Below are 23,081 nucleotides of genomic sequence, written 5' to 3' on the forward strand. Positions count from 1 at the left end.
TCGAACCACATTAAGTAAAAGTAAGGAAAAAATAACAGTACACTGTTTGATGGGGGGAAAACACAGTTCATTTTGCAGAAACAAGAACAGTTTAGGGCGAAATCGCACAAGAGGAGCAGTTGTTAATCGTGTCTAGGACGATGCAGTAAAAGGTGCTCCATGTGACCACCCTCATTCACCTGCAAAATTTCGAGTCGATGGACAGTGTGTTCAACAGCAGATCGTAACTGATCAGTAGTGATGCTTCCCACATGAAGTGTTATGCAGTTTCCAACTTTTCCCAGTTTTTCATTTAATTACTCATAATTCTTGTTCTGTGTTGTTAATATTGTTTCTGTATTCCGTTTTGATTGTTTATTGTGTCAAATTTAATGTTTTTCCGTAAAAGACGCCTTCTGGTATACATTTTGGAACTAAATTTTTTTTAAAAAAATTGCTGTGAGCGCATCTCGTGTATAGTATATATGCCAAATTTCGTTGCAGTCCGTTCGCCCGTTTGTGTTGTATGATGCTGTTTATAGGGAAAATTCAATTATAACCACCCAGTATATATATATATATATATTCCAAATCTTCGAATTCAGTGTTGAAAAGTAGTTGAAAAAAACAATGACGATTTTTTTTTCAAAATAAACATGGAAACAAATAAGAAACGTAATCTAGTGAATATAAAAAAAAGAATAAACTAACACTAACTGATGTTATTCCTTACTTCCTCCCAAGTATTTTTCAGAGTCCAATTTTCTTTGCATTAGAGAAACCCTTACACAAACACATGCATCCATCTTCACCCATTACCGGAAAACATTATTTGTAAACAAACTCGTAAGCGAGAGATGCTGATCAATAAGAACGAGGGAAAGACACATTGCCGGAGTTTATCAAGTAAACGTATGTAACAGAGAAGAAACATTGTTATTTTTTGTAAAGAATACACGATTAATTTGTTATCGAACAACAAGATCAGATGAATACAGTTTATCTCGTATGAAAGCTCGCAGAATATAGTTAAATGTAGTATCTAATTATTTTGTGTTTAAAATGAAATGAATATGTAAAAATAATTTCTTTTAATAAAAAAATGATTAATTATATACAGTTTTACAGTTTGTGATTTATTTAACGAAATATAGTGAAAAGACTAGATAAGTCAGGATTTCTTAATCATTTTTCTTTCCAAAGTCTCTTTGTGGTAAAAAAAATAAATCGTCAGGATTTCTTAATCATTTTTTTCCCTCGATACTCTCTTTATTGTGCAAAAATAAATCGTTAGGATTTCTTAATCACTTTTGTCTCGAAATTCTCCTTGTGGTGCAAAAATAAATCGTTAGGATTTTTTAATCATTTTTTTTTTCTCGATACTCCCCTTAGTGTGCAAAACTGAATCGTTAGGATTTCTTAATTATTTTTGTCTCGAAATTCTAATTATTTTATAAAAATAAATAGTCAGAATTTCTAAATCATTTTTCTCTCGAAATTCTTTTTTTGATGCAAAAATAAAGAACGATTGGATCAAAAAAATTTTTTGACTAGATCTCAAATTTGGGGAAGGAATAAAAAAATATTTACTTACTTATAAAGGATACTTTTTTAATTTTATTTTATGTTTAATTAAAAATAGTTGTTTAGATTATTTTATTGAATTAATTTTAATTTAGTATAATTTTTTAAACTTTATTTACTTTGAAATGTGAAAGAAGTTCCCATAAAATTTTTCAATATTCACCGTTTACGAACTATTCATATAAACTTAATTAGATTGCAACTATGTTTTAATTCATTTAATTAAATTTTGATTAATTTGTATAGCTAAGTAAATATTTTTTACATATTTCTTCCGTCTTTCTGATAAAAATGAAACCAAAGCGTTGTAAAATGATACAAAATCTTTCCAAATCTATGCAGATTCTTGCAAATGATAATTGAAAAAAAGTTGAACTCATCAATATGTATTCACTTTTTTACTGTGTCTTAGATATTATTTACTGCTTCATTTTGAGCGTTGTCAGTTTTAAAAACATGCAATGTACAAAAAAAATGTTACCCTAAAGTACTTTATTGATAATTCACTGAAGGAAAGGTTATTCATTTATTGTGCAAATAAACGTTGAAAAATTCACTTAATTTCAACTTTATTTTTCCAATGAAAAATAAATAAATTCGTATCTTTTCACTTCATTGAACTCCTCAGTCCCCTTGATTTTTAAAATTGAAGTTTGTAGGTAGATTCCTATAGGAAAACTATCTATTGTAATGGCTTTCATGACAAGACTTCGTGAACATTTCTCCTTTTCTCCACGGATTATGGTTCCTAGAACCCAAAACCACCCTTGTTCAAAAGTATATAATATGCTATCTTTTTGAACAGGATAACTACAGTAAGTTTGTTTAGATTTTAACTGGTTGGATAATGTTGTTAGAAATGTAAAATTCTCGGACTGCATGGAAGAACATCTAGCTCAAAAGGGGTAGAAGAAGTGGAGGGTTAAAATTTTCATTTCGCTATAACTTTTTTAATATTTAAGATAGAAAAATTAATTCCATCAGCCAAATTAGAGCCTTATTAAGACAAACAATTTTTGTATTTAAAGCGTTTTGATAATTGAAATATCTTAGAAGTTAGGGGTTGAAAAGTGATTTTCACACCCTAAATTTGACTACTTCTAACATCAACAATTTATGTTGCCAGAGAGTGACTCAGATGTAAAGGAATCTACCATTGCCTTTGCAGCTTGCTGTGAGAATTTTTTTATTTTATTTACATTGCTGTACATTAGCATTTGAAGCTATGAGTCAGAAGTCTAAGTCCACACTTACGTTGAATCCGGCCGGCGTCCTGGCATAGAGGTAGCGCGTCTTCCCCGTGATCTGGGCGTCCCGGGTTCGAGTCCCGGTTTGGGCATGGTTGTTCTTCTGTTGTTCTATCTGTGAGATGTGTGAATGTGCCCTCCTGTAAAAAGGGGTTGTGCAAGCGAATGAGTGATGCGTGAGTGGCAAAGTCGTACTCTTGGCCCTAGTTGGCGCTGCTATAAAAAAATAAGAGACGTTCCCCCTCAGGCTCAAATCGCTGTCTTCGTAACAGCGGGCTTGTCAGTGGCAAGTGCCATAAGAAACAAACAAACAAACGTTGAATCCGAGAACCGGAACACACTAGTTACGAAATCGTAAAATTTCAACAACAATTTAACTGACTGGGGGATGGGGACTCTATACTCCTGATCCTGTTTCCAGAATTTAGAATCACAGCTTGTGTCTCATCGAAGCCTCACTCAATGTCTCAGTGAAATAAAAAAATTATTCAATAAACAAAAGAAAACTAAATTAACTCTCTCGTCACATCGGCAAAATAAAATTATGTTAAAGCGAATCATTCAGTTGAAAGAGAGAAATATATTATCTCTTGGATTGCGCTATATTTTAAATTTTTACTATCTTATAATGAGAAATTATTGAAATATTTTTTTTGATATTTTGGTTCCAACATTTTATAAAGAGTAATAGAAGCACTTCTTTTTATAAAATTCTGGAATCGGTATATCATAAAAATAGATAAATTTCAAAATCAATGATAGAGAAAAAACATAAACTGAATGAAAAAAAAAAGACTTGTGTAATGCGAACAATAAAAATTAAATGTTTTAATTTACTTTTATATATTAGGTTGAGGAAAAAGAAATGCCATCAAAAACATAAGTTGTAAAAAAAACCAAGTCTCGCAACTCAGTTCTTTTATCGTAAAAAGTTGTGCGATCCATGTAATACCAAGTCGGTCCATTTATTCAGTCCCTACTTAAGGGTTCTTCTGTCTTAAGTTATTGCGTAATTAGCTAACCTAACAAAATCTTATAATGACCATATCAATATTAAAAATCTTTTATGGTTTAAATAAATAGATTGACTTGGCAATCGCACTAAACAATCAAATTTAATATATGTAAAGATACATTGTGTTTTCATGCGATGGCCAAGTCAATCTATTTATTTAAACCATAAAAGATTTTTAATATTGATATGGTCATTATAAGATTTTGTTAGGTTAGCTAATTACGCAATAACTTAAGACAGAAGAACCCTTAAGTAGGGACTGAATAAATGGACCGACTTGGTGTTACATGGATCGCACAACTTTTTACGATAAAAGAACTGAGTTGCGAGACTTGGTTTTTTTTTGCAACTTATGTTTTTGATGGCATCTCATTTCTTTTTGTATATAGTCCTTTTCTTATTTTTGTTTGTAGTCTTCCCCTTTTTCTTTTCTGGTACTACTTCTTGAGATTCAGCTACAGTTTTTCTCAAAGCCCAGTCCCTGTCTCTATGGGTTTTTCTCGTAAGCTTTGATATTACAATTTTTGACAAGTCTGGACGGTAAATGCTTCTTAGTCTGTTGTATTCACAAATTGAGGATTCCTGCGCTTTAATACTTCCAAAATCGACATTTATTAGATGTAAGCCGTCCAGACTTGTAACTTTAGGAAGTGCCACGTAAGCTTGACCGGATGTGAACGCTGCAGAACCGATATCCATCAGTGCATTATTTAGACTTAGACCCTGACTTTTGTGTATAGTTATATAGATAAATTTCAAAATCAATGATAGAGAAAAAACATAAACTGAATGAAAAAAAAAAGACTTGTGTAATGCGAACAATAAAAATTAAATGTTTTAATTTACTTTTATATATTAGGTTGAGGAAAAAGAAATCCATTATTTTTTCAGTAGATGGCTATAGTGATCGATATCTCGTAAAGTATCGATAGAACAATTTCAAATTTATGCTCGTTGGAAAGATGATTTCTCGCTCTAAAAAAAATTCATTTGCTAGTTTTTGTTTGGTTTGAGATATAGGGAGTTAAATATGGAAGACAACAAAAAGAAAATTCGGTACATTTTGCAGTTTTTCTTCGATAAGGCGAAAATGCAAGCCAAGCGGCTGAAATTGGGAATGGTGTTTATGATCCCGATACTGTAACTGCCAAATAGTGCAATTTTGGTTTCGTCGATTCCGTTCGAATTTTTGATGTTAAATTTGCACCTCGCACAGGTAGGCCCGTCGTCGAAAAAAAAAAATCACAGAAATAATCATAGATGACTGGCATGTCAGCAGTAGTAGCATCCCCAGGAGCTAAAGATTGACCATAAAACAGTTTTAAACCATTTGCACAATGCTGTATTCAAAAAGAAGCTTGATGGTTGGGTTTCACACCATTTAATACAAAAAAAACATTATAGATCGAATTTCCATTTACTAAGCCTGGGTCAAAAGGGAGGAAATAGATCCATTTCTTAAATGGATAGGGACTGGGGATAAGAATTGGGTCAAGAATTCGACAACATTGTGCGAAAACAATCGCGGTCAAAGCGCAGAGAAGGAGCTCAAATGGTGGCTAAACCAGGACTAACAGCCAAGAAGGTTCTGCTGTGCATTTGGTGGGACTGGAAAGGAATCATTGAGTTGCTTCCATATGGCCAAACGCTGAATTCGGATCTTTATTGTCAACAACTGCACCGTTTGAAAATAACGATTAACCAAAAATAGCCAGAACTGGCGAACAGGAGAGATGTTGTGTTCGATCAGGACAACGCCAGGCCACACACTTCTATAGTTACTCGCCAGAAACTCCGGGAGATTGGTTGAGAAGTTTTAATGCAGCCACCACATAGTCCGGACCTGGCACCAAGTAATTTACATATTTTTCTTGCGTTGCAAAGCTTCCTTATTAAAAATTGGTATCAAGAGAAGTTTGGGAAAATCGCTTATTATAGTTTTAAGCCGATAGTAATCAAGACTATTATGAGAGAGGCGTTATGACGAAGCTATTTTTAAAATGGCAACAAATTATAGAATAAAATGGTGCATATTTAACCAAAATTGATAATCCAAACCATGCTAAATAAAATCTTGAAGTAGACGTAAAAATAATTGATTTCTTTTTCCCCAACCTGATAAATCTCGAAATCATATATATATTTTTTTCTAGTTTAGAAGAGACGGCGTTTGTTAAGATGCTTTTTAAAATTTCTTTGAACAAACAATGCTCCGGCGTTGTTAGAATACTGAGGCAGAAAGCAGGGAAAAAGAGATTATGAGATGACATTTTGAACTTTTATGGCTTCAAAAAGGAATTTCACTGAAGCAAGGTTTTAAGTTCGATACATTTTAGACTCAATGTCAAAAAATGAGGGCAATTCACAATTCGGAAATGAAGCTCGAATTCAATTAATTAAAAAATTATTTTTAAATCGCGGATAAATTAAAATGATTACATATATATATATGAAGTATTAGCCTTTTGTTTTACTATTTTTAGTTTGCAGGTATTCTTTTGATGTAAAGTAATATCAACATACGTGTAAAACTGCTTTACATAAAAAGGAAGAAAGTAGCAAAATATATACAACTCAGTGTAAAATACGCACGTCATTGATCCGAACTTCTAGAAAATAAATGCAATCATTCTGAGAAATGATGTATTGAGTTGAAATTATTTTTTAAACCGAAAGATAGTTTTCAGAGAAAATGCAGTTGATAATGATTGGATCTGTAGTGCATAAAATATTTGTTCGAATGGTTTTTTTCTCTTGAGTCCGATGATATGATTTGAATTGCACGATTATATTTATTGGAAAATACAATGCTGTTTGTCATATAATTATTTAGTGAAACAAAATACTTAGAAACTGACTTTGTGGCGTCGTCGGAATTCAACATTATTAGGATTTCAAGTCCAATATCTGTTTAAATATTTACCCAGAACGTTACACTAAAAAAAATACTTTTGTAGTTGAAAATAATTTAATACTTAGATCTAAACGGGATATTATAACGGGAAGTTTAAATTGATTTTAATTTCTTCTCAAAGAATATTATTCTCAAAGAACTTTTATTATTAAGAAAAGGAAGAAGTCATTTATATAATTTCATCAGCATTTCGAATTCTAGCTATGATTAATAGTAAATATTATTCAAAGTATTTGCATACAAATGCTAATGGTTTCTATTTTATCTACAAAATTAACTTTTTTTCTCATTAATAAGGCAAAATGTTTAATTTTGCCTTATCGTTTGCCTGTTTTCAAACGATAAATGTTTGGAAACCTTCTGTCTAAACTTTTAATTTTGCCTTTATAGTAATGACATGCGATATTACATTGGGGATAAATGCGTATATATATGCATACCAATCAAAAACGAAAAATTATTTAAATTACGAATTATTTTTAATACAGTCCAAAATCAATATTAGATAGAGAAAAATGGTGCATAAAAATTATCGATACAATACTTTAGTAGAATAATTAATAATTGAATTGTTTAAGAAGTTGTTTCAATTTCTTTTAAAAAGGCTTCAAACCTTAACTGATAAATTTCAAGCAGAGATAAATAATAATAAATTAATTTCTGCCTGAAATTCACTTTAGTTCGTTCATTCAATTTTCTTGAACCATCAAATTTTAAACTTGAAATTTCAGTTTTTTTTCCCATGGCATTTATAAAAATAATTCAAATTTAGACTGTTTGAATTGTTACCGATATTAAATAAATAAATCAAATCAAACCAAAATTCAAGTAAAATTTTCACATTTTAAAATTTTATACCTGATGAGAACAGCAAAGAATTTTTCTATGGTCATTCTATTATTACAAAATCATAATTCTAAAAATTATTATGATTTTTATATTTTTTAATACGACCATTAAAAACCATTTGAAAGAGAAAAAAAGAACATATAATATCAACAGAAATACTAATATTCGTATATTAAGTTTCAAATGTAGATTTAAATAACTTACCTGATAAAAGCATTCCAATCTATGAAATGTGAGTCTAATTTAAAATTTACTCTTTTAGGTTAACAAATAAAGAATACTTGAGTATTTAATAACTCATAATGATCAGGGAAACTGATAGAATATCTTCCTGGCACTTTGATACTGATAAATATTCCAGTTCATTTTGCACTTAAATGAAAATGCCTCTATTTTTGGGAAATGTGTGAGCTTTTCACAATCATAAAATTCATATCGCAATAATATTTGCTTTTGAATGCGAGATTGTCTCATCTGTTTGAGTTTTTCTTTTTGCAGACGAACTGTGGCGTAAAAGAGCAAATGTAAATGATCAACATAAAACAGACAACGAGAATTTAATTCCACGTTGCGAAATCCACTTCAGGAAGTTTTTATTTTTTGGAAGATCTATTTCATCGTAAAAAGAAGTGTGATTCACTTTAATTAAGTTGATTCGCTATTTATTGCTTGAAAACTGTCGGGATGAAGGTGAATTAATCATTTATGAAAGCGGAAATTATTATTTGTTTTCAGAAACTAAAGTTTAGTAAGACTTGTTTTTCAATTCTAAACCAAACCAGAAATTCATTTGTTTAAGAACGCTTTTGACATTCATTTCTCAGTGATGTAGTTCTACATTTGAAATTTTTTCTTGCGTTAATAATTCGCCATGTCATCACATTTTCAAACAACACAGTTATATATTGTAAGTTATTTATTTCTGTAAACGCATAGTTGGAGTTTTGATTTAACATTTTTGTTAAACTAATTAAAATTATCACATTTTGTCGTTGATATTAGATATTCTGATCATAATTTAACTGTTTCAAGGTAATGAGATAAAATTCGTTCCTAAAGTAAGTTCATGTTACTTTCTTTGATTTAATAAATGACAAATTTTCAGTTCTTTCATGCAATTAAATTTGTCATCTGCTTTGATTTCGTCTTTTTTTTCAGTGTTGTATTAAAAAAACTTGCTCAAGTGCTGTATTAAAAACTAAATTATCTGAAAAGATACTGCTCTTATTTCCACAATCTACTTCAATCACAAAGTATTTTGAATATTATCATTAAGCAAATGCAGCCAATTTGATTAATATTTATGATTGATTAATATGTATTACATTTTAATTTATTGATTATTAATGTGTATTGCACTTTAGTTTATCGATTATTAGTATTTTTACCGATTTCCCTCTATCACTATCAATTCGTGGGGTTCGTTTACTTGTGTGTATTTAGTGGTTGTATATGGTGTGAAGATAACACAACACGATGATCAGTCCTTTCAGTAGACGAACACACAACACCTTTATTGACACCACGACACACAGGACAGCAAAAAGACGACAACTATATACAGCATAGAGAATTATCTTCAGCCAAGACGTGCACACAGCAGCGCACAAGACTGTACTGCAGACAGTAGCGCACAGCTTAGTTCAACACTAGCTTGACTCCGTCGCTTCTCTGCTAATCTCTGGAAGACACTTTGTTTACCGTGGATTCCGACTACTACGGGCAGCTGCAGACTGCCTCATTTTATAGGTCTCAGGAGGCGGGACTGAAGCTTCTCAACCAATCGGGAACTTTCGAGGCGTATCTCGGTTCCTAATGGACGGATCAAAAAAATTCTCGATGTTTCGGATATAATCTATTTTGGTGCCAAAGTCGCCAAATTCGTCGCCAAATGGTCGCCAAGCTCTGGGACCTCCGACGCGACACCCGAACTCCGTCCAATACAGATGACTGTAAAACAGTCTTTCTGATGATGGAACCAACTATGCTGGGAAGCAGCATCACAGATTCGTAACAGTATTTATAACATTTATTTCAAAGTAATCTCTTCCGATTGCAATACATTTTTCTCAATATTATCCTGATCCTCTAAAAGTGTTTTAAAGATATTTTTGTAAAATCCTTTGAGAGTTTCTAGATAATTTTATTTTATTAAATCAATGTATTCAAAAATCTGATAACGAAGAGCTAACTTCAACTGTGGAATTAAAAAAAATGTCGCAAGGTGCCATATCTGTGAATAAGGAGCGTGTGGATCCTTATATATTATATTGTCATATATTCACGAATAAAAATGACCAATTATGTATTATCACAATAACTATAAGATATGGCACCATAATTCATATAGTTTTCGATATTAGATAATATCTCTAGTTGCTAAAAAATGATTATTAAGCAACAATTGTCTGATATGATAGTTAATGATTAGATTAAGTGGAGGGTTTGACAGTGTGTGAATCATCTATGATGAATGTTTTTAATAAAAGTGGTCTTTCAAGGCTTTTTGTAAATAAGTATTTTTGTAGAAATATCATTGCACAATCGTTTTATCGCACAGTTTCACACTGTTCATCTACGTTCGCTATTTAGAAAATTGTCATAGTTAAAATTCTTATCCTATTAAAGTAAATTTATTTTCAGACAAGATTATTTACTGAATACAGACAGATATTTATAAAAGCATTAAAATATTACGCAAAGATTTGCTAGCTTGTGAGTATTTTAAATGAAACGTTCCTATCTTTATATATTTCATAGATTTGTAGCAGTTGCATTACTTTATCTTCTCTTTTGGATACTAGATGGCGATGCTTCATTCGGTACGCATCCCATAGTGCATTGCGATTGTAATGAGAATGAGGTGATATGCCGTTCTGTTAAGCTGCGCGCGTGAATGTCTTGTCTTGCTTTTCGTGTGTGTGTTTGTTTTGTGTGAAATATGATTATTAAAGAAATGTTCCCGAAAACGTACGTCCTGTTGCTTACATCTGCACGGATCATAATAATCTACTTTCCACCACAGATTTCATTTATAAAATCTTTGAATAATAAACAAGTGTTCTATTTATAACTTTTTCTAAGTTACAGAAATGATAAACAGAAATAAATGAAAGTGTAGTTATAATAATAAAAAATATTCTTCAAGTGAGATTTGATTCAAATGATGTGTAGAAAGGCGTGGTTTAAAAATTGTAAATATCCGCCAAAAAAACTTTATTTCACATATTATATAAAATAAAGTAATCCAAAGTTCTGCATTCCACACTTTAAAAATAAATTTAATTTCTGTTACTTTTGTATTTAAACATATATGAGAAGCTTTATATTTTAAATAACTGCCATATACTATAAAAAGTATAAGTTTAATTTCGAAGTTTATTTTTATGTAGCAATAAATACAACCTCTATGTTAAATTTAGATCTAAGAACATTCCAAAACGAAGAAAATGGGGCTAACACCATTATAATTTTATGTCATTCATAAGCCTTCTTGTGTTTATATATTATAAAAAATAATATCGAGTTGTTTGAAATGCAATAAAAAATAATTGAGAAACTTTATACAAAAAATATTTTTTAACAATCTGTAGTTACCATCCACAGAATTTTGCAATAAGTAGCAATGTAATAAAACACTTTTATCTTCAGTGTATCGCATTTCCGATAATTTTTATTTTCTAAAAGGTTAATGAAAATTTTCATTTCAAATAAATAAATATCCAACGTTATAAAAAAGGTCAATCTTTTATTTTTTTTATTTCAAAAATCTGCATCCATCAAATAAATAATTATATAATGTTAGTTAACAAATAATTATAAAAGAAATAATAATTTTAATAATTTGTAACAATATGTATAAAACCCAATATTCTATCAAATAAATTTATTATTTAAATTTGTAAATTTTCTACTCTTATTTTAGGAATTAGGAATATTTTTATCAGTCTAAGAATTTAAATTTTGTTTTTGATTTCAAACATATTACAACAAATAAAAATTATGTTGCAAATGAAATTGCATATAAAAAGACGTTTTTTTTTTCACAAAAGACATCTAAAATTAATTATATTTTCACTAAGAAAGCTGTTCATTAAAGAATATAATATTTTTATGAAAGAAGAATTTTTAAAAAATTTCAATATAGAGAATAAGAATACATGCGCTCCTAAAATTCACACTTTCTCAATGGCATATAAAAAGAGTAAGTCAATAAAATTTGTGTCAATTTTTGACACTTGGAACACTTTTTTTTCCAAATCATTTAAGCAGCTCCGTGAATGTTGAGATCCAAAATCACAGCTTATTTATTAAAAAACCCCGAATAACTGGCTTCTTTCAAATCATGTATATTCATTCCAGTGCTGTCTGAATTCCAGTATTCTATTCATGTCATCTCATTCCAGTGTTGTCTGAATTCCGATATTCTACTCATGTCACCTCATTCCATTGCTGTCTGATGTCCAGTATTCTACTCATGTCACCTCATTCCAGTGATGTCTGAATTCAAGTATTCTATTCATGTCACCTCATTCCAGTGATGTCTGAATTCAAGTATTCTATTCATGTCGCCTTATTCCAGCGTTGTCTGAATTCCAATATTCTACTCGTCACCTCATTGCAGAGTTGTCTGAATTCCTATATTCTATTCATGTCACCTCATTCCAGTGTTTTCATTAGTTCGTTTCAGTATTGTCCTTTTTCTTTTTTCTCTACTGTTACATTCATTCTTACAATGTTACATTCTTCTTACAATCTACGTTTAATTCATTTGTGTCCTTTCTAAACTTTTTATTCCTTTATGTATTTTAAGAATTCCCTCATTTATATTTTCTCAGTGCTTTATTTATTCGTTTTCTTTCAAATATTCCATTCATTCAGATTCATTCCACATTTTTCTTGCTTTTTACCAGTGGTCTGCTCGTTCGTATTCATATTTGTTCTTAAATTGAGATAAATTTAAGAGCAAATTTGATCGAAATGAAAAAATTTTCCACTTCAAAAATATTCCATTTTTTTCAATTGTCACTGAATTCTTTATTCATAGATTTTTTTACAAAACTTTGCACCTTGAAGATATATTTAGATATTTTCTCTTGATTATCAAGAATTTCGATATTTTTATTAAAAGTGACAATAAGTTGATAACACAAGTACGAAATAGTACCATAAATTGTTTTTAATAGAAATCTCTGCAACCTATAAAGATGACCCATTATCATTTCGGCAGCCTTTTAGCAATCATGTCCTTTTCATCATCTGACATCCAGGCAGTCAGAACATCCCTGTCAGTGCGGACGACGACAACTTCCTTAGGAAGGACAATGGTGGTTTCTACATCGTCCGGCTGTATCGAGATCTTAACTGGAGATGTATCCTCAGTTTGGGTAGCAGAATTTAGTTTTTCTGGCGGCTTTCCACCGGCATTTTGAGTTTGTGCACTCGATACTGATTCTATGTACATCCTGATGGTGTTAATAGTGGCGATGTCCAATTTGGGATAATGATTAGCTGAAGGGTCGTAGTCGTATCGAATGTTATGTTCCACAAGATCGGCTCCAGCTCTCTCTTCTTCCGGACTCATGCGAATGGGAACGAACTTGTTGATTACCTGAAAGGAAAATGCGAAATGCAAATTCTTTCAACATAATTTGCAGTTTCGACTTCAGCTTAAATAATAAATGAAATATTTGATTTAAGATTTTATCCCGTAAAAAGCCTGTTGCATGCATGTTTTTCACTTAACATTTATAGGGCATAACTCTGGGGCATCGACAAATAAAAAATAAATCATGATAAAGTGATAACGTAAATACTTAAAAAATTTATGAAATAAGAGATGGTAAATACACAGGGTGACCATAAAATAACTTTCCATGTTTGGAGGCTTATACAACTAAAATGAATGAACGAAATGAAACCGTATTTCTCATACAGATTGTGGAAGACATAGGAAGATGAATTCCACAGAAAGAAATAGTACTGAATCTTCCAAACATTTTAAATATCGATATTTATATCTGGAAAATAATAATCCCTGTCAATGGAATATCAATAAAATATTCCCAGTCAATGGATAGATATTCCTGGTAAAATGGAATATCAATTGATTCTCTGTCAAATGGAATGCATTCTCTGTCAATGGGTTGATATTCCTGGTCAAATGGAAAATCAGTTTGATTCTCTATCAAATGGAATGTATTCCCTGTCAATGGATTGATTTTTCTGGTCAAACGGAAACGTTTTACAATAGTCCCGGCTTTACAATGATGAAAAAAAATCTAATGAATTTATACTCACGAAAAGCAGTAAAAATGTTGCCACCATGCTCCACGTCGACACCACTAAGACAGCAAGAATCTGTACTCCAAGTAGCTTCCATCCGCCTCCTCTGAACAGCCCCGTCAAACCGTGACTCAATTCCATGAGGGTGTCTCTCTCCACGAAGAGACCAACGGCCAGCATTCCCCAAATAGATCCTGCACCATGCACAGCTATGGCACCCACAGGGTCATCCACATGAAGTTTGTCCAGTAATGGTACAGTACAGTTAGCCAGTATGGAACCTACGGCACCCACAATGAGAGCCTCCCAAGGATGATAGAGTGCACAGCCACCTATATACAGAATCTTAGTTGGAAAATACATAGATATGGAAATGGAAATACACCTAATACAATTTTAGTTAGATTTGACGTATAGTCTCCAAAGTTGAATTATTTGGAAATGATATTTATTATTTTTGCAATCTTAAAAGCCGTTTCTGATAGTAATCCAAGCTAGAGGACTTTTGGCAAGCTCTGGGACGATTGGCATGCTATTTATGTGCTTGGCGAGAAACCGCTCATTCATTTATGTTCAAATTATTTATATTTTAAATCTTCCCATTTAGTCCATGGTCTGTCAGATAGTAGAAGCTCAATTGACTTGGCCAACTAGCATAGTGCAAGAGATAATGAGAGAGTGAATATACTCAAAAATCTGAAACGTCTTTCCTTATCTCATCAGATTAAACTACAATGGTGTTGGCCTAGAGGGTAATGAGTTTGGGATTACCCTAGATATGGGAGAGCTTTTGATGCATCCATGCTTATTGGAACTCTTACCTACATGGGAATTTTCTCTAGAGCTGAAAGCCAAAGTAAAACCACTTGGCTTGTCCCAATTGTACATCAATGGTATAAGAGTGGTTGTCCAGGGGACTATTGATTGTAGTAGGCAGGATCAGGCTTCTCTTACTTGCTCTCTCCTTGGGCACTTTATAACAATGAAATATTCTGAGGGTTCTAAGCGCTTTGAACTTTGCCCCAAATGTTTCTTGCCAAGGAAGAGGCTTTACGTGATCACATTCTTATTTGTTAGGGCCTCTTCAGGCAGGATCTTATTGACAATACATTGTTAGTATTGAACTTCTTCAGGATTCACAATTTCATAGACTTGATATAGCTCTGCTGTTCTTGGAGATGTGAAACAACAACGTCTTACCATAGTTTTTGCACCTATATGTTACGTTCATACTGCATTTGGCCAACAATTTATTCGCCCGGTATATTGCCGCATTGAAAAGAGGCAGTCGACTTTCCATGGCCGAATGGTCATGGCACTGATCTCATAATCAAGAGGTCGTAAGTTCGAAACCCGCTAGAATCAATGCGATTCACAGTTTGTGTAAATATTTAATTCCTTGATTTTATGTTCCAGAAGATTTTGGGCATTTCTTTAGTTAACCAGACAAGTGTTCTGGACTTTTCTTACTGTCTCCAGAAAATTATTCTGGAACTTTTCCTGTTAGTATAAAAGCAGAAGATCTGTAAGTCACTGTGTTCTGAGTTCAGAGTTGAGTTAATAAATTGGTTTAGCTCTCCTTCTTGTGTGTGTCATTGAGTTCCATACTAAAGTACCTACGTGTCAATATTATTAAATTATTAATATGGTTTGCGCTTATTTGTAATTTCATATTGTTATTTGACAAGATGGTAAAATACGAATTTATGGAAAACAGTCAACTACAAACTACTACATTTATATTAAAAGATATATTTGTATTGCGATAAATATCTTATAAATATATACAGCCGAGGTGAAAATTCTAATTTAGAGTTAAAGTTTAGAAAAAAAGCTCATTTTTAAAAATTTTAATTTAACGTTAATAAAAGCGTACAGTTTAATCGATTGATAGAGTAATAAAGTTAATTTGAATTTCACCATACTAATTAAAAAGTTGTTAAATATTGCGTATCAAGTTAAATTTAAAATTTAGTAAAATTAGGAAAAAATTGTATTGATATGAAATTAGTATTATTAAAATAGTATTTTTAGTTTTAAGCTAATTTAAAAATCATATTTGTGAGATTATATTTTTGGAAGATCAAACTAGAAAGCAACAAGCAACTTTTTATTAATATATTTTTGTCAACTTTTCAAAGTTTAAAAGTTAATAATGACCTTCCTTTTACCTTCAAGAGCAATAACTGTGAATTTGAATAAACGGTATACTGACAAACATACATCTCTTTCTATATATATTTAATGACCAGCAGAAATGGTCTCCTAAAACCTTCTTCGCGTACTCACTGATAGAGAATTCGTTGCATTGCTTTGGCGTATAATAGTTTACGAAATATTAACTGTTGATTTTAATATTTTTTTTTCTGAATCCATCGTGTGATGCTTGGCGAGAATTTTGGCGATTAACCCCTGGTATGCGGTTAATAATAACCGAAAATCGAATTTGTGTTTCAGACATGTTCTTCCCGAAGGATTAGAACAAAAACTTGACATAAAACTAGACTTGTATTCACAAAATCAGATACTAAATTTAACTTATTGAAGTCATTGTATTTTTGTGTTATTGTATTTACATGTTTCTGGAAGTAGAGACCGACAAACAGTGAACCCTGTTTGAATTGGTTGTATGACAGATGCGTACAACCATTTGCGTACAGCTCATAAAAAAGCCAATAAATCACGCGTAGCTCTTTGAAAAAAGGGGGTAGGGAGTAATTAGTCTAGGTTTGCTAAAACATATGTTATTTGTTGGCAAGAGTATTTGGCGAGAAAATGTATTGGTATTTTAACTAAATTTTGATGCTTAAACACAGGGAAAAAACTTTTGTCTCTATGTGTATATGCTGGCTCTGTACACACCTTGCCGTCTGCCTATCAAATTTGGCAAATATATATTTTGGAGGGTAGGAAAGTGATTTTTTGAATTTTTAATTAGAATTTTAATTTATCAAAAAATAAGAGAATTATTTGATAACTTTCTAAAAATTTACAGTAAAAAATAGTTTTTACTTCCAAATCATATAAATTCTCTGCATTATTCATTCAAAATCAAAGTATGCTAAATATAGTTCTCATGAAAGGAAAATCAATAAACTTTAAAAAAATCCGAAATAGAAATTCCATTCTAAAAAAAAAAAAAACACCTGAACTTAACTATTACCATCACAAACGATTCCCATTGTTTTAAAATAAGTGGATCATTTAAATGTGCATTTCAGCTAATTAATAGCACATAAATCAATAAGAGAATTTAAGTGATAAATTTACTACTATTTGAAATTAAATCTGCTCAAAGCTTTTGAATTTCTGGAACTCAAATAAATAATTCAAATACACATGAAATAAATAATTTAAGAAGCCTGATATAATAAAAATACATCTTATCTTATATTTAAAAATCTAGTATTCTCTTTTATGTGAAAACTTATCTTTTCGTACGTAAATATAAACGGAAGATCTTGACTATAAAACATACATGCTATCTAAGATCTGTATTCTTTTTACAGAATAAAATTAAGCAAAGACTGATAAACCAATAAAATTAATGAATTTTTTAAAAATTTTAAGATAATTTACGTAAGACATAATATTTTTTGTATTAATGTTTTTAAATGCACTGAATTGCATATTTTTTTCTTCCAAATATACGTGTGTTAAATTTAGTATCTCTACGTTCAATGGTCGATATTTTAAATAGAATGATAGACGCATATATATACATTCACTTTCATTCTTGGAAGAAAATCTTATTTTGTTAATTAAAACTTTTAGATTAAAGTCGGAATATTCCACACTTTAATTTTTGAATAATTTTAAACGAAAAATTTGGAGATATTTGTGAAATTTAAAATATATGCTTCCGTGTTAAAAGCCAATTTCCCCCCCCCCCATCCTTTGTGTGTGTGTGCGTATGTTATTAGGTAATTTTTTATTTAAGTTCCTAAAACAGTCCTTATTTTATTTTATGAATTAAAAATAAAACTCAGGATATTTTAATGGAACATTACAAATGGAAATGGAATAATAATACGTAAGAAAGCATTTTTCACAATTTTTAAACTTATCCCGCATTTACTATTTATTTGATTTTTATAATATTGCAGTGTATTGAATACTATGATCTAAGAAATCATTTAATTTATTTTTTTGTACATAGTAGCATTAAAAAATTAATGCTTTGTGAAATATTCCTTCAAATCCAATACAAACTCACCAAACTTTTAGCCTATATTGAGAAAAAAAATTATAAATGTTACATAAGTATTATAATGCAGTTTTTTTTATTTAGCAATATACTAATAGGAAATTATTCATTTTATTTTAATTACAAGATTGCAAATTTCTATAATGGAAATACTATAATGGAATACTGAAGATTTAATCAAAGTTTCATGTATTATGAATGAAAGTAAATTACAGAAATAGAAGTGAATGTTCACTAATATAGTTATGAAGAAATAAAACATCTCTTTAAAAACTTCTTTAATGTTACAGCAAGAGTTTCTTCTGCAATGTAGTAAAAGAAGTCTGACTTTATTTTTTTAAATAAAGAAACTAATGTTCTAAATTCATTTGCTCTTAAAATCTTATATGGATCTCGACTGGATTTCTGAAAACTATGGGCTCATTGTGAGATAACCAGACTTTTTCCATAGCAAAATATCTGCAAATTGTGCATTGTTTTCACGAAAAAAATCGCTTAAGAACGTCCGAATCAATGGTAAAATCGAAAGATGCCCTTGAAGCCATTTCTATTAAATATAATTAAATTGTCAAGAGATTTGAATCTACTATACAGGAGCTGTTATGTCAACAGTCCAAAAAAATTATTTAAATAATTCTAATCTGGGGGGGGAGGGGACAAGATTTTTAAATAGGTAAAGTTGGCAATTGTCAAGTAACCCCTCAGCTCTTGATAATTTTTAATAGTTGTAGAAAGGTAAATAGTTTTATACTTTCATTTAATGACAGTGGGCCGTGCAGTCAAATTTATTCAAGTTATAATCAAAATTATAAATTAATTTTGAGACTTTACTCTAGTAATATTTCTAATTACCATTTACTCATTATGCTATTTTATAATTCTAAAAAATTTGAAACTTTACAGTTTAAAGAAATATATTCCCTCCTTTTACAATATTGTTTAGAGTGTTATAAAAAGTTTTCTTTTGTTTTCGATATTTTGCTTAAAATTAATTTTACGTCTTGACAGTGCACTTTTTTTATTTGTACAATATTGAAATGGACTTTTTAGAAAGGGACTTGCGACTTCAGTTTTCAAAATTTACTACTTAAAATTGGTGAATAAAAATTAAATTAAAATCAATAAAAAATTTGGAGGGAAAAAGGGGCTTTGAGATTTGCATTATCTCAGGGCCCCAGGAAGGTTTAAAACGGCCATGAATTCTTTTGAAATTAGAAATAATTACATTGTTTAAAATATGGAAAAAAACGCATAGCTAATAAGTAAGCATTTCAATAAAAGGGTAGATGTATATTGTTGAAGAGTATTTTACCAGAACTTCATTCAACACTATTTTTAATGACTTTTTGTACATATAAGAACGATCTTTAATGAAATTAAAGTTTCTGAAGAACATATACTACATATATTAATGTAAAAATCCTTTTTCTTAATTTTGTTTTATATTTAACAGTAGATTTCGATTATAGTTTAATGAATAGTGCAACTAGAAGAAAATTAAATTTGAATTCAGCTAATATTTCCTACAAATTTTAGCAGGTACAAAGGATCAGTTAGCAAAATATTAATATACTTCTGATTTAGTAAGCTGCTTATTTTAGACACCTTATACTTAAAATATTTCATACATAAAGTGCAAAGTTGTATAATGAACAAATAATTTATCTTTATCAGAGTACAGATTTTTGAAAAAAATGTAACAACATTTAAATTAAATCTACGATGATAAACAGAAAAGTTTAAATTTGAATGGCGTTCTACTCTGAAAACTGATTTTTTAAAAACAAATACAAATCCCTCCTTACAAATCCTTCCAATTCCACTAACCTCATTTAATTGTACTTTAAATTTAAGAAATAATTTTTAATTGCCTATATTTAAATAACGAACTTATTGAATTAAATAAACGAATCAAGAAGAAATAAATCAAAAATTAATGAAACGCAAACTCTTTCGTTTAATGCAAAACGTTATATTTATGTAAAGTAATGCATTTATATCTGAAATCTAGAAAAAATGATTGTTATTTCGAAGTGGGTACACTATTTATATGAGCAGAAATATCTTTCTCCAATGTTTTTATCTTACATTTTTAAATTTATACATTGAAAAGCAATCCATCTTTCATAAAAAGCTAGTAGAAATTACTCCTATAGTATTAAAACGCATGAAATTATATTAATGAACGTATCGTTAAGTATTCGAAATTGTGGTAAACATCAGGCTAACTCTCGCCAAATATGACACTTTTAGATAACGTTTAAGATGTTGTAACCTCTTCTAGAACTGAACCTTCTCAGTAACACAACCACATTGTAAACGAGACAACTGATTGACAGTTTTATGATTCGTACGCAAATGGTTGTACGCATCTGTCCCACTACCGTTTGAATTTGGTTCAAATTTTGATAGATGTCTGCATTATAGATGTTAAATCTGTGTACCGAATTTTATTCATCTAGTTCTCTTCACTTTTTTTAGTGATGGTGTTAATTTATATTCAAAAGACCAGGCAGATTTCTTCTGAATAGATTATATTCAAAATCTGATAGAAATCTACAAATGTGGTATAAACTTTGTATATCAAATTTCGTCCATTTTGCTCAAAGCGTCTTTGGATTATCTTCATCACAGATATATAGACGGACGGACACTTTCCGAAATGTGTTTTCGAACTCAGGGAGATCTAAAACATAAAAATTTGTCAAAATCTCTTTTTTTGACAAGTGCAATACTTTTTGTAAACTTATACGAAAACGTAAAAAAAATACTTTGTTTAAGATAAGATACTTATTTATCTCAGTCAGTTCAAATTATCTTAAAATGGGAAATTTGAATGTATAAACACAGTTGGAGCTATTTTGTAATTAACTACTATGTGTCAAACAGTAATAGTGAAATAGAAAAGCAGTATATATATATATATATATATAATAATATCAAAAACGTTTAAACAGTATCATAAAATAATTTTTCCTTATGATGCATTGCAGTCATTTGTGGATGAAAATGGTATCGATTAACGGATTAGTTAATATCTATTCTCACGTAAAACTCTCGATAATTTCATCCTTTAATCTCAGAATACTTTGAAATTAGAGAATTCAAAGCAAATGGATAAGGAATACAAGTTTTAGACATGAAGAAGCAATAACATAATTCATTTATTCTAAATCAATAATGTCGTACCATGTTAAGCATTAAGATTATTACTTTCCTAATTAGAATTTCTTGCTTATAAAATAACACTTCTTAATTCTTTGATGCAAAGGAAATAGCAAGAAATTGGATTCGTATCTTCCAACACATTAGAAATGAACCATAAATATATACTATTCAAGCTGCAGTAGAAATAATCATTATCTTCGAAAAAATCGTCATGGCTCATTTACTGTTGGTACATAAAGAGTAATATTATTAATGAAACGAAATAAGAAGTCCGTTTAGATATAAACTGTTATTCCCAAGGTAATCGGCTCTTTTCGGTTTTCAGTTACTTGATTAGAAACAGTTGATCTAGAGCAGTCGTTATCTGTATGAGCTGGAAAATATTTTAAAGAAATTAGAGATAAAGTAATCTATCTATAACCTCAACTTGATGTTTCGAATACTCTTACGTAGAACTAAATTTTCAAGGGAGAAAGTATAACTAAACACAGAAAAAAAACAATGCAAGCTTTGAAATCATTGAATAAACTCATTTCTAGTTTAGAAAATTTGGTTACCATTTTAAATATCGGGAAAAATAGAATCAACTCAAGGTCATATGATGTATGCCAGTTCACCAGACTAAAATAAACGTGAGATGGTGAACTGATATACTTGGATGTCTTGCAGTATAACAGTCTTCTATAGTAGCTCAGATTAAAACAATGTGCAATGAGACATCCTTGGTGATGTATATACTTGATTGTTATATCTCATAAATTGGTTCCTCAACTACTGAGAATTATAGTTGATTACTTGATTCATTGAAACTGGTTGCATGGCTGGCTTGTATATGGAGGCTGAAATGTACCAACTGGGATAGTAAATTCTTGCATCAACTTTTGAAAATTTTTTTATTCGCCTTCCATTAATTTTTTTTTCAAAAATTACAATACGAATATAACCTATTTTTAATTGTATATAGGATATAATGAAAATTTAATACTGCACAAATATTTAAAACAAGTTGCATCTTTCTACAAGAAAGGTAAGCTATCGATTCCAGGAGTGGTTTCCCCGAAAACTTCTATGTTTCTAGAAGGTTTCTATGTAGTATCTAGTAGCAAATGTACTTGCGTATTATTAATAACATGCCACTGGCGAACATTAATTACTAGCATACTTTCTCACAAATTTACTTGTATATTGTTAATTTTATGCTACTGAGGAATAATAATTACGAAAAAAAAAACCCTTTTGAAATGTAGTATTTGGCGATTAATCGCTTGTTGCTTTTAATATAAAAGTAAAGAAACCCAAATGTGTATGTTAGATGTTTTATTTTCCACAGATTAAAGAGAAAATTTGATAACTATAATTGTAGTTACAAAATACATAACGATTCTCGTTCATTTAAGTCGTTGTGTTTTTAGGTAATCGTAATTGCATATTGTGAAAGTACAGGCCGAAAGGCGATTCATCCCAGAGACGAATTTACTTTGAAATTCGATGCATATTTACAATATAGATATAAAATCCATGAACCACATTTTTTTATCAATCTCTCTTTGTTTTGTACCCATCGTATTAACTTGTATTTGGACAACAGGATAGATAGAACTTTCTCTGAATGGATTTCGTTCAAAATTTGATATTAATTTACAAATTTAGTGTAAAGACCATGTACCAGATTTCGTCCGTCAAACTCAGTCTTTTTAAGTTATGTTTACCGACGAAGAATAATTCAAAAAATATGTTTCAGGGAAATCTGAAATGTGAATATTCGTCAAAAAAGAATTTTTCGACGGTTAGTACTTTTATATTTCTTCGTATACGAGGAAATAAAAACTTTAT

General features: G+C 30.2%; 2 protein-coding genes across 2 annotated transcripts in view; both read right to left on the reverse strand.

Moving 5' to 3' along the window:
* Positions 1 to 8,080, reverse strand: part of LOC129971597 (extracellular serine/threonine protein CG31145-like) — an 80,206-nt gene extending 72,126 nt beyond the window's left edge. Inside the window, exon 1 of the mRNA XM_056085513.1 lies at positions 7,793 to 8,080. The gene's annotated coding sequence lies outside the window, so the exon portion shown is untranslated. The remainder of the gene's footprint in view (positions 1 to 7,792) is intronic.
* A 3,672-nt stretch (positions 8,081 to 11,752) lies between these two features.
* The window catches only part of LOC129971110 (putative ammonium transporter 2), a 113,826-nt gene continuing 102,497 nt past the window's right edge, over positions 11,753 to 23,081 (reverse strand). The window contains exons 8-9 of the mRNA XM_056084592.1: positions 13,889 to 14,205; positions 11,753 to 13,199 (exon numbers count right to left, since the gene is read on the reverse strand). Of these exons, the coding sequence (XP_055940567.1) occupies positions 12,807 to 13,199; positions 13,889 to 14,205 (710 nt within the window). The 3' untranslated portion in view covers positions 11,753 to 12,806. The remainder of the gene's footprint in view (positions 13,200 to 13,888; positions 14,206 to 23,081) is intronic.

This window comes from Argiope bruennichi, chromosome 6 (assembly GCF_947563725.1).
Source record: "Argiope bruennichi chromosome 6, qqArgBrue1.1, whole genome shotgun sequence".
Taxonomy (NCBI): Eukaryota; Metazoa; Arthropoda; class Arachnida; order Araneae; family Araneidae; genus Argiope; species Argiope bruennichi.